The sequence below is a fragment of the Rhopalosiphum padi genome, chromosome 3 (assembly GCF_020882245.1).
Source record: "Rhopalosiphum padi isolate XX-2018 chromosome 3, ASM2088224v1, whole genome shotgun sequence".
Taxonomy (NCBI): Eukaryota; Metazoa; Arthropoda; class Insecta; order Hemiptera; family Aphididae; genus Rhopalosiphum; species Rhopalosiphum padi.
The window spans coordinates 53,263,659-53,276,662 of record NC_083599.1 but is presented as its reverse complement, the minus strand read 5'-3'; the positions used below and the strand labels follow the sequence as shown (position 1 = coordinate 53,276,662).

Below are 13,004 nucleotides of genomic sequence, written 5' to 3'. Positions count from 1 at the left end.
ATTCAGAGTTTTTTAACTTAAATTCATCATATTTTATAGATTCTAAGCGGAGCTATAGATTTATTGCGAGTTTTAAAATGACGTTGTTTTTTTTTTGTTCTGAAATACTTTTCATAACGGAAAAAATTGAAGAGAATGTTTTCTGTCAACAAATTGAATATATTTTGTACTTTGGGAGATCAAAAGAAAGAAATCAGGAGAATATAAAGTTTATGTTTCGAGTTTGCTTTGTCTCTAAGTAAATAGGTCACTGTAATTGACGAACATTTTAGTTTAATGGCAAATCGTTGCATACGAATAACAATTGTGGTGTGTTTACTTCTAAAAATATTTTATAATTTAAATGTATATTGCTATAAGTTATTTATTTTTCTACTAGTAATATCATTGATTATAATATGTAGTATGATATTATACTAGGTATGTATAATCTATGGTAACATGATAGATTTAATTGATTTTATCAAAAACATAGGTTTATTGTAGTAAGTAATCATACATTATTGTCTTCAATACTGACGTATAGTAGAACGGAGTAATTAGACACGTAGACTTGTAGTATAAATAACTTAAAAATAGTCTAAATTGTTTGTAAATTTCATTCTGCGAATAAGAAATAATAAAATATATAGTTATAAATAGTTTAAATAATTCGATTAATAATGATTAAATTACAACAAAATAACTAATATTGTTAAAAAAAAGAAGTATTTTTGTTTAAATATCTAATTTCGAAAACTTTAAACGTCTACAAAAAAAATTATGTATTTTCTATGTCTTAGATTAATATAAAAATTTTGAATAATTCTATAAGTTCTCGTAAAAATTTTTAAGTATTTTGTCATGAAAAAAATAATTTTACCAACATTATAGAAAAACCAAAAAAAAATTTCAAATATCAAATATAATATATCTGTTTGATACAACACGAGATACATTCTTAACTATAGCCCCATAGCCTAGCAATTTCCTCGATTTTTTTTTTTTAATTTATCTAATTCATGTAAAATAACCAATCAGTAAACAATATTACTTACTAATTTTACAAAAATCCACTTAAACCATTCTTTGCGTTTGACTTCTTGATTAATAAAACACATTGGTTATAATTAAACAATATTTTTCCCCCTAACGTTTATTAAAGACATCCAAAAGAACGAATTCATATCACGACAGGTATATGCTTGAAAATATTGACTAAATCTAAAACTAATTTTGAGCGTACCCTTATTATTATTACAGGTGAATTTGAATTTGATTCTCCGTACTGGGACGACATTAGCGATTCGGCGAAAAACTTTATAAGGCAGCTGATGTGTGTTGACGCAGACAAACGTTACACGTGCCGTGAAGCACTGGCTCATCCATGGTAAGTGGAAACAGAAGCATCAAACGATTCATTAACTTTCCATTCGTTTTACTGCAATATGTCCAAATATTACCCACACTCCTTAACGAATAACGGGTTGTTGCAGTTGAAACTGCACGTTGGCTGCAATTTAATACAACATAATAATAATTGCAAAAAATCATTATGGAAAACGCATAATATTACGCACATTTCTACGGAATATTTTCGCATTCCACGCGGCTACGTGATTTTTGGAAACTTTTGCATAAAAAATGTGTTGATAATAAATAACTATGTTTTCGACGAATTCGGATCTTAAAATGTGTCTTATAATCTCAAATGTATACCGGTATACACGAGGTTTCATTGTTATTTAAAACCTTTAAAAGGCGCATTCTGAGGATTTTTCAGTGTGTTATTTTACTCACAACCCCCATCTCGAACACAATAATATTCAAAACAGTGCTATTATAAATTCTGCGGGCGCTAGAGCTGTTACGCATATTATCATAACAGTTTCAGTTACATCGGGAAATATAAATTAACAATACATCTGCAGCAACCATCGTGATTGCAAAAATGTAAACACGAAATTAACGAGTACGGTCCGTATAATATTATAATGATTTAGTGTGTGTACAAAAAATACAAATATTCACGTTTTTGATTTTCATAAAATTTATATTATGTACACTGTACAGGATGTAACAGAATTATAGAAATAACTAACAAACGTAATTAACCAACTTTGTATCTACGCCATAACTTTTGTTCTAACCAATATTTTTTAGCATTATTACGAGTTTCATTTAAAAATATAGATTAACAAAAGTCATTACGTAGGTACATAGGTTTTGATTACATTTGTCAGTTATTTCGGGTACATAATTTATTTTACGTATGTTTATACGACTGAATTATAAGCGTATTGAACGTTTTTCATATACACACAAATATATCGATTATAATAATAGTTACAGAATATAGAAGTGGGATAATATATTACAAAATAAATGTGCATCGCATGAGTTCCTACGACCCAATTTATTGTTATATACCGATTCAATAGAACACTGCGACGATACGACACGAATATTATATTAAAAATAGGTGCTTATCGTATAAGGCTTTTATTATTTCGTTGATCTAATAGATAAAAATAAAATAACACGAAAAAAACCAAATTTGTATATTTTTAATATACATTATTTTTACCTAAACTATGTTATATTTATTAAACGTTATAGTCTTGATTACAAGAACCCCTGATTCAACTCGCACAAAAATCTGTTCTCTCCCGAACCATATTAAATGCCTTATCCGAGAAAAATGCACAGCTAGACTCCGTTGGCAATGAGTCTACCAAAGATACAAATACTTCGTTGATAAATATACCTATAATCAACTAAAAACAAATTAAGCAAAGCACTTCTCCGACATAGCTCTCTTATTTATCAACGATATATCCTACTGTGGTTACTTTAGATTTTACAGTAAGCTCCAATCACACACTCATCTCCTGGTTTTTAAACTATAAACGAATATGCCTGATAACCCTCGACGAAGACTAAAAAAAAATGGTGTAAAGACCTTCTACTTAAGCATCTCTCAATAATCAACGCACATATACGCACCTTATACAAAAATGTTATAAATATTGAAGATTTTCACTTAAACAATAAAAAAAAAAATTATAAATTCAGATTAATCGTGGTTGTATTAAAATTAATATATTAATCCAAGTCACATTTAAATTATTAAAAAAAATGTATAAAAGCTATTTATTTTTCATGTACACTTATCTATATTTGTTATTTATATGTTTTTTTTTTATTAATGTTCTTTTATATTTCTACTACGTATGTTTCGGGAGTAGTTTTTCCGTTTAGTTGGCATTTGTAAATGCGTGTCTGTGTAAAAATGATTGACAATTAATATCTTATACACGTAGTTGTTTAACTGAATTCATAGTAATGACGATTTTTTTAAGGTTAAAAATAAAATTACAATCCATTAAAAATTTTATATTTCTAATAAAATAAACAATTCTTAAAAAAATAAGTATAAAATAAAATGAAAAAAATATTATTTATTATTGTATGAACGTCGTATTTTTGGAACGTCCAATAAACGTACTCCTATATGGAAGCCATTATAAAGCAACAATTATTAGCATTATTATTTTGATATTTTTTTTAGTCTTCTGTTGTTGTTTACTCATTCGTATTTCTATACGCATTAGATTGTTCCCATTTCCCCAATTAATATTATTTGTATGAAATTCTTGGAAACGTATCGACGTAGAAACGCGTTTACATTTTTTAGTAGACATTTATTGTTATACACGTTTTTTTAATACAATAGCTGTTTGTTCTTTCAATAATATTTTGGTTTGCATTTTTTCCGATTTCTTTTTTAAAATGACACATAATATTATACTTATTATATATACCTTACTATTGTTATTTGTGTACGCTGTAACGATATTAATGACGTATGCGTTTCAGGATATCTGGTAACGCGGCCAGCAGCAAGAACATTCATGGAACTGTTTCAGCACAGCTCAAAAAGAACTTCGCCAAATCCAGATGGAAGGTACGTACCCGCGTCTCATCGGCCCACCCGTAGTCTGTATAATATCACTCGTACAATAACAAATAATATTCTGCGCGAAGCGCCACAGCACAACCTTACCCCTGCCCCCTCCTAAACACAGTTTTTTTTGTCCTTCGAACACGGTAGACAGTATAATACATATTTTCATGGTTTGCGTCCTACCCTTTAACGACCTCATACACCACCTCATCATACAATATTTGGACAGTTTAGTGTCATTTAATGCATCGTAATTATTAAACATAGTACCTATAATATAATACATTAGACATACCCATACCTAAGTACGTAGATCGGCTCATATCCGATACTGGACGGAGTAGAAAAATGCAACTAAAACCGTTAAGATGATGATGATGATGATGATGTTTCCAGCAATTAATGAACGCCATAACCATGGTGCATAAAATGCAGAGGTTAGCGATGAACGTGTCGGAAGTGTCGGACACATCGTCGTTGCTACCTGCTGCGGCAGGCGTGCCGAACAGACAGAAGTGTGCTACGATTGTAGAGGAAGCCGAGATTGATGATTTTGACGGTGATGATGATCATGGCCAAGATAATAATGGCTATGGCACCGAAGGTAGAAAAACAAATAGCGTGTGTGCGCGTGTGTATGTGTGTGTGTGTGGGTATGTGCGTGTGTGCGTGTGTTGGTGTGTTGTTACCCAGCGACTGCCAATAATCCGTGTGCGTTTGAAATGATCCGGCTTTCGTGAATGTATATTTTGAACCCACGTAGATGAATACACATTGCATAATATAATCAAAGGTGGGCATTGGCTCGTTAAAAAGTGTAACTAGCCTACTTGGCCGTCGAAATAACTGGTTTTTATTTCAATCGATTAAAAAAAATAATCCATCACGTTAATACAAAAAAAAAAAAAAAAAAACGTTTTTGAAATCGTTAGTTTTATACTACTGTATACATGGTTTTGAATATCCATATCCGCGTTGCAATCGTATGTTTTCCGTTAAAATAATAATATAATATATAAATACTAAATAGGCACAAAATACTCTTGTATAATCCACGTACTAATTAAATAAAAAAAATAGATTTTGTTTTTTAACTGAGTAAATTATCTTCTAAATTAACAGGCATGTGTTCACTTAACTTAAATTAAATTGAATTATTTATTTTTATTTACTTGCCCACCTTTGAATATAATAATATAGAATAGCGCACCTACGTGTACAATATGGCTATAACTTAAAAATAAAATAAAGTTCTATGATATGTGCACATAGGTACATATAGTTTTAAGAATAAGCCATGCAAAAACTGTCAGTCTTAGTCTGAGTTTTAAGTATAATCTTTTGGTGAGGGCATGGCTCGGAACGTCATTTAAATACCTATCCATATTGAACGTAGGCATGTAACGTGACACATTTCAAATTAATACGAGTATTATACACTTAGCGTTTTAAAGTACAGAGAATAGATCGTGGATTTTTACATTACATATCTTTGAATATGATTGAAAGTTTTTGAATATTTTAAGGATATTACTTTGTTTTAGTATACTTAATGGGTTTTTCACATATAGATACTTGTGTTATTTGTCAAAAACAGAATAATTTAAATTTTTGTTGACAGATATTAGATACCAATACTTGGTACTTAAATATACAATTTTAGTTTGATCGTAAATTCGTAACAAATAATTTTTTAATATTTTGAATTGCCTTTTATAAATTTATCTCATAACTTTTAAAAAAAAATGATGTGGCAACTATTTCCTTAAAGTCAATTATTTAATCCCTTTTTAAAATATGTACCTATATCAACACGCACAGTTAAACTATAACCGTTTCGAGAAAGCAAAAACAACGACTCGGGTTTTAATGTTAATCGAGAAACCAAATTTTCGCCTCAAAAATTTAAAAACTTTAACTTTGAATTTGTTGATATTGCCCTCGTATTAAAATTAAAACAACACTGCAAAATCTATATCATCCACTTTTTAAAGTATACGTAACTACGTTACGACTTTCATCAGTTTTGTCACTTTTGAGTCTTGAACCCGTATAGTTTTGGCGTGTAACCATAATTACAAACAAAATTGATATTGTCGTGGGACCACTTTTAAGTTAATTTAAATTAGTGTTTAAACATATTTAAATGTTCTTAGAATTTCATTAAATTTGCCTAAATATTGTAAAGCCCTTGAAGAGCAGGTAGTGGTGTCTCTTAACTCTAAAGGCGTATTTTGGTAACCGAACCGTGAGATTAATTATATGATATAGTTTGTCTTCCGCGCGATTATACACAAATACCCCCAAGGGTTGCATGTATAATTACCTATATATGTACCTCACATATATTATCGTGTAGATAAACGACCGTATCGAACGTAAATAAAAAAGTTTTGTTTCCAGTTTCTGCCTTAGAGCGTGTACGAGTTTTATTTTTAATAATATTGTTATAGACTATAGTGATAAAGTTCTTGATACTTTAATGAAAAAACAACTCAAATGCCGTATTATATACAGTACAGCATATAATGTATAAATAGCACCCTTATTATGTTATAGTAGACGGTTACGATTTTTTTTTTTTTTTTTACGAATTCTATATTTGTAAAGATAAATATCGTACCTACACATAAGCGAACTCAATATAACAATATTGATTAGTGGGTTTATTGTGTCCAAGATAAAAGATCACAAACGAATTCATAGAACAAAATTTAATTATGCGCATTAAAGCATGCTTAGAGATTTCAACTTTAAAGTTGTATTCAACCGTTATTTTTTGTGGTTCCATAGAATATATGTATATTTCGTGAGTTTTTTTTAATGATGTGCTTGATTTAATTATAACAAAAATAACCCAACGACGGGATTTTTCCAACATTTATTTTGTATATTTATTTTTTATTTTTTTTAACGAGATAGAAAATCATTTTAGCGAAAAATTATGTACGAAAGTATATTTGCAGATTGATTTTATTAACTTCGAGTGCATTGTTAAATCTCAATAAGTTTCGAAATCGTTGCTCGCTACAAATTCATAAATTCTATACACGAACGAACACGCTAAACTTTTGCTCGTACGATAAAATAGGTACGTACATGGGATAATATTCTGTGCGAATACTTTCTTATTACTACCATAAACACCGCATGTTTTTACCATATTATTTACTCCAAAAAGTACTAAACTCAACATAATAATAACAACAATACAAGGAATTTAAGTAATAATAGATGGAGTTTAGGAGGAAGCAATATTTCTCCTTTTCTCTTTCTCCGACGAAAACCATTCTATCCACGTAAATTAAACAAGAAAATATACCCGTAGGTGATGACGATAGTGCAGATAAAATTGTGAAACTTCTATTAAGTTATAAAATAGAACAACTATTACTAATAAAACATATTTCTTGCAGCATAATTGAAGTACGTGACTATAACGCTATACTGTTTGATTCCAATTTCGGTCTAAAGACAAAATTATATGTCCATTATTTTTTATGATAAAACATAATAACAATAAACATTTTCAAAACAACGTTCTATTTGATATTAATAAGTATAATATGATATATACTTCTGTACTTATTTATGGCTCTTAATCGTATGCTAATTTTTGCGTATCGTTTCATTGTGCCAAATATGGATTCGTAATAAATAATAATTTAATACAAATATTTAATAATACTTCAAATTATCAATCGTATTTCTTCAACTACATTCATATTTTTTACTAATTGATAATTTATACCAGACTGTGTATGGATAAGACATACATCGGTTGTATTACATATTATAGTATTCTTATTACGCTTACATGCTTACATGACTATTATATAAATGTCATAATGTAAAAAAAATCATTAAAAAAGCACTGATCTTCTTTTCCTACCAAGTCCAATCCTTCGGGTTTTAAAAAAAATATCATTATTTATATAATTATAGTAGTTAGATAACTATTACTATTATTTTTGTATTTTAGAGTTTACAAATAAAAGAAAATTAAGTACTATCCCAGCATTGATATTTCTGTTTACGCAATTAACTTCCTTCACCAATTATAATAACTATATAATATGGGGCACCCTTCAGCAATTATGGACAGTGGCCGTTACTCCATTTATCTAAACTTTAAAATTCTTAAATGCTTATCAATATTTGGTGATAATCAATAAAAATGTTGACTTTTGAAAAAATATATCATACTCCAAATTGTGAAATAAAAAATTACTATAAAAAAAAGTTAATAGTAAAAATTTTATTTTTTTATAAAATTGTAGCGTTGTAACTTATAAGCACCTTCTAGTGCCTTCTACTAACTGTGTACATTTTTTATCTTTCAAAAACACAAAAGTTGACTTGCAAATAGATCTAAAACCGTCAAATGTATCGCTTTGTATAAAACATAGAGTACGTAATTTGTGTATAAATTGGCACACTAGGTCACGTGGGGTTCCTATGTGTAACTATACACAACAAATCCGATTAATCCGACGTGGCAACCGAATTTCGCTAGACCGTCACACAGACTCAAAACTTTATCAAATTACTGTTACGCACGGCTTATTATTGAAATCAAGTTTACTACCGAGTTCGTTTAATAAATGAATAATCGTATCACGGCTGCCAAAACTTTGTAAGCAAAATTAAAAACACGCACTTTCGGCGTAGTGTGGTCGACATAAATAATAATATAGTGGCGTCATCTGTGCGATGCCAACAGCAATTCCAGTAAGGTATGCGTGTTTGTTAGCTTAAAATGAATTTTTTTCCGTCTAACAATATCACGTTAAAAATACTTTCATCATAATTTCAACAGCAAATTCATCAACATTCTTATAGTATGTCATCTAATAAAATTATATTACTTATTTTATTATTACATTGTGTTTCTGTTTTGCCATGTGTTTTTTTCTGTCGATACAGTGTTTTTAAAATTAGAGGTTTTGAAATATAGTTTTATGAAAGTATTAATATACAAGAGATACATAATTATTTCACGTGAATTTTTTTTTTATTTATATTTTTGATTAATCTGAATGGGTTAATGGATTATAACCTAACCAGTTTAGTGTTTCTTAAAAATTAGTAAATGGGTCGGAATATACGACAAATATCACGATAAGACAACCAAATATCCTGACAGTCCATTTACTCGTATACCATCAAAAGCCAAAAAGTTTAAATTAAAAATTTTTCAAACATATCATATAAAAAGTTGAATTGAAGTTGACCATAAAATATTTTTAAGAAATCGAAAAACAATAATGAATAACAACAAAGTTGCATGAAATTTTTCAATATCATTTAATTCCTGCTCTTGGTGTGTTATGTTTATATGCTTCCAAAATAAAATAAAAATACATCGAAATTCCATTTCTATTTTGTGTAGTATGACATGATGCCTATTTGTTGTATACTATGCAAAATTATATTATAATATTACTATTTTCGTAAATATAATTATCTTGCGAAAAACTAGAATAAAAATAATTTCCTATCCAAATAGTTGTTCTATAACAACGAATTTTGTAATCTACCGTACGCCGTAAATTCTAATGTCAAACGTTACTGTTAATGTCAGTAGGTAGATATAAAATTAATCACATTATGTTTTAATTATTTTCATTACATTATATCAGATCCTCGAATAGCAATTACCACCAAAAGTATTTTCAACTACACGCAGTCAGTGTTCGACCTATTGTTAACGTTTATGAGGTTTATGTATAATATATATATAATTTAAATTTTACGAATTTCATTAAGTAACCAGCAATTTGTCACAAGAGATCAAACGTCCAAAGTTGAAATGTGATTTTACATTTTAAATTAGAGAAGGCAGACCCCTGATGAATTGAAGTCCTCTCAATTGAAACGAAAAACTGTGTAATACACAAAACTGGGACAATTGAAAATAAATTCGATATTTATTCTACCAGAACAATATAATAACAAATTTATAATATATTCAAACGTATCGGGATTATGCATTCATATAATACGTAAGTTTCTGATTTTGAAATGCGAAATAAAACCGAGTTATGATTGTAACATTTCTTGTTTAAACAACGACAGTGACGGTTTATTATCGATATTTTTTTAGTATTTATAATAATATATTAATATTTGTATTCGTTGGCCGGCGCAATGTATAGGCTATTTGGGTGCGTAGCGTGTATGTTGTTTTCGAATCTAAACCTGCACACTGTTAAAAATAAATAAATTTATTAAAATCCACAAATTGAATATAATATACTGTTACATAACATTACGATTAATTACATTATTAAATCGTGGTATTTTGTTGGCAAACATACGATAATATAGATTTATCAAATAAAATATTAAACAAATAGGTACCTATGTACAAATTACAATATTACATTGTAATAATAATTTAACTTTTGATGAAAAAAATGTATATTAATCGTATATAAATATCTTTTTAGTTATCAATTAGTTTATATTATTTAGTATTTACAATATTTATATTTCAAATAAAACAAATTATGATATACATCATTTATAAAAGACAGGTGTAATATAATATAGATAATACTGATAATAGTTATACTTATATACCTACACATATTCCTCATAATTTCAGAGTTTTATACATAAATTTAATGATTATATATTAAAATTTAAAAAGAAATATTTTTGATTTCATTCCATAGTTAAACTCCGTGGTTTTAATTTGTTTCTTATATCTGGATGTAAATCGAAATCGGTCTCTTGGATCTAAAAGGAAAACAGACCGCGCCCATGAAAATCTAAATGCTCAAACACCTATATAAAGAGAAGTCACATACGGTCCCCTTCTCTTTTGAAATTTTGTATATTATATAATGTATTTATACATAAATATTTCATATGTCTTTTAATCCGTAAATTAAATATAATAAATATAAATAAAATTGTTAATATTTTTATCAAATTGTATCTGTAATGTACTAAAATTATAATGTAGCCCCCCTCCAATTTCAGATTTTTAACTTTAAACTGAATTAATACGTATACAAAATTGTATGGCATTAATGAACATATTTTTTACTATTTACTCTCTACCAACTGTGATGGTAAAAACTTCTATTTTTCTAACAAATACCACCCTCTTCATTTTTTTAACTACAAATTGTTAAGTACATTTTTATTTTATTTTTTTATTTTTTTTAAATATTGATTCATCTAAATCGAAATTTGAATGAGCAATTCCTATAAGAAATATTAAATTTGAATAACTAAGATAAAATTAGTACTAAACTAAATATTTTTAGGTATTTAAATATTAATAACTCTGGAACTTCTCATTCAAATTATAATTTAGATGCATTGAAATTTTTAAAATTTTTTATCTGTCTATCAAATTTCAGTAGAAAAAAAAATTCTTGAATAAAAACTATGTAAAATTAACACCTTGCAAGAAATATGGTCTCAGTGTTTAAAAAAAAATTACATTATTGAAGGATAAAATGGAAATTATACCTATAGTATTCAGATAATTATCCTGTATTTGTTTGTGTATAAATATTAAATATAAACTTTAATATTACAGTAATAGCATATAATATAAAATATTTTAACTTCGTTGACTTTAAATTTTATAATATTCGCACGGATATTATCAACGTGGATCGATGATTGTAGGTGATGTATTATAATTAGTAATTACTTACATAAATTATTAGTATAGACAGTATACTAAATTATGTAAAACGTGTAACGCATATTAACCATAAATTATGTATAATCTTTAACGTTGTTACAAGTTTGCAACGTGTTGTAATCAATCACGTATACCATAATATTTACTATATGTGTTAAGAATTTATTTTTAATTAAGAGATCCGGAGTTGTAAAATTAATAGGCTCTGCGGAGAAAAAAATAATTTTGACACTTTTTTATCCTGGTTTTGGGTATTGGGCGACTAGGTCAACAAAATGTTTTATTGTTTTGTTTTTAAAAACCAATGTAATAAGTACCTATTATTTAAATTTAAATGTAATATTTATTGATTTACCACGGTGACCCACTATCTGTATTATAATATATTATGTATATGTAAACTCACGTCGTATTTAATTCGTATTATACTGCCATAACACTTGTTATGTACACAAATACACGCCGATGCTGTTTACAGTATTATGTACATTGTACATATAGCCCATATAGGTAGTAGATACCTCCTGGGTACAAAATATAAATTTTTTATGTATACCTACGGCTATCGGTGCCGTAGGTCACCCGGAAATATACTATTTTGGCATTCGTATGCCTATACAGTTTTAGCTACATCTCGACCTTTAAATGTAAAACGAAAATCCAGTATTATGTACCTATTACACATTATTAATTGTATATTATTATAAATAATAATTAGTACCTATTCTGTGCAGTGCTCGTAATTGGATAATTTATTATTTATTAAGATTACTTATTTATATAATTTTCTTATAAACTAAAAATCAATATACCTACTTACTTACCTAATATACATTTTTGGGGAAGATAGTATTTGTGTCATTTTTAGTGCTTGTAATTTTCACCACCGATAGATAAGTGCACATTTAAATTTGCACGAAATTATAAAAAACAACATGTAATTTTTCACAATGAAAGTAAACGAAATTACATATATATTCTTCGCCACGCTTTCGATTTCAGTCATTGAAATTTACCGAGCTATTTAAGTTATATAGTCCATAAAACATGAAAAATGTTTACATATTTTATTATTAAATTAAATATTACTCATTTATACACAAAGTACCTTTGATTTCAATTGGCTTACATTTTTTTATTTTACTTTGTATACATAATAAAGTATACTTTAATCATTTTCTTCAAATATGTCTATTAAAATAAAATTATATTTTGCAGATTATATTATAATAGATATTTTATCTGGCGTACTACTTACAGAGAACCAAATATACGAGTATAATCAAAGATAACGTTCAAATCTTGATACTTGAAAAACGACATATCAAATGATGCTGTTTATTTATTTGAATTTCCGTCGGCTGCTAAGCCACTCCCTTGAGTCACCCT

The 13,004-nt window shown here is 27.8% G+C and overlaps 1 protein-coding gene across 4 annotated transcripts in view; it reads left to right on the top strand.

Moving 5' to 3' along the window:
- LOC132928071 (calcium/calmodulin-dependent protein kinase type 1) overlaps positions 1-13,004 on the top strand; it is a 346,565-nt gene that overhangs the window by 328,151 nt on the left and 5,410 nt on the right. For 2 of the 4 annotated variants that reach the window (XM_060992636.1, XM_060992635.1), the window contains 3 exons: positions 1,243-1,369; positions 3,859-3,946; positions 4,343-4,550. In XM_060992636.1, the coding sequence (XP_060848619.1) occupies positions 1,243-1,369; positions 3,859-3,946; positions 4,343-4,550 (423 nt within the window). The remainder of the gene's footprint in view (positions 1-1,242; positions 1,370-3,858; positions 3,947-4,342; positions 4,551-13,004) is intronic. The other 2 variants (XM_060992638.1, XM_060992637.1) reach the window with 1 other exon arrangement.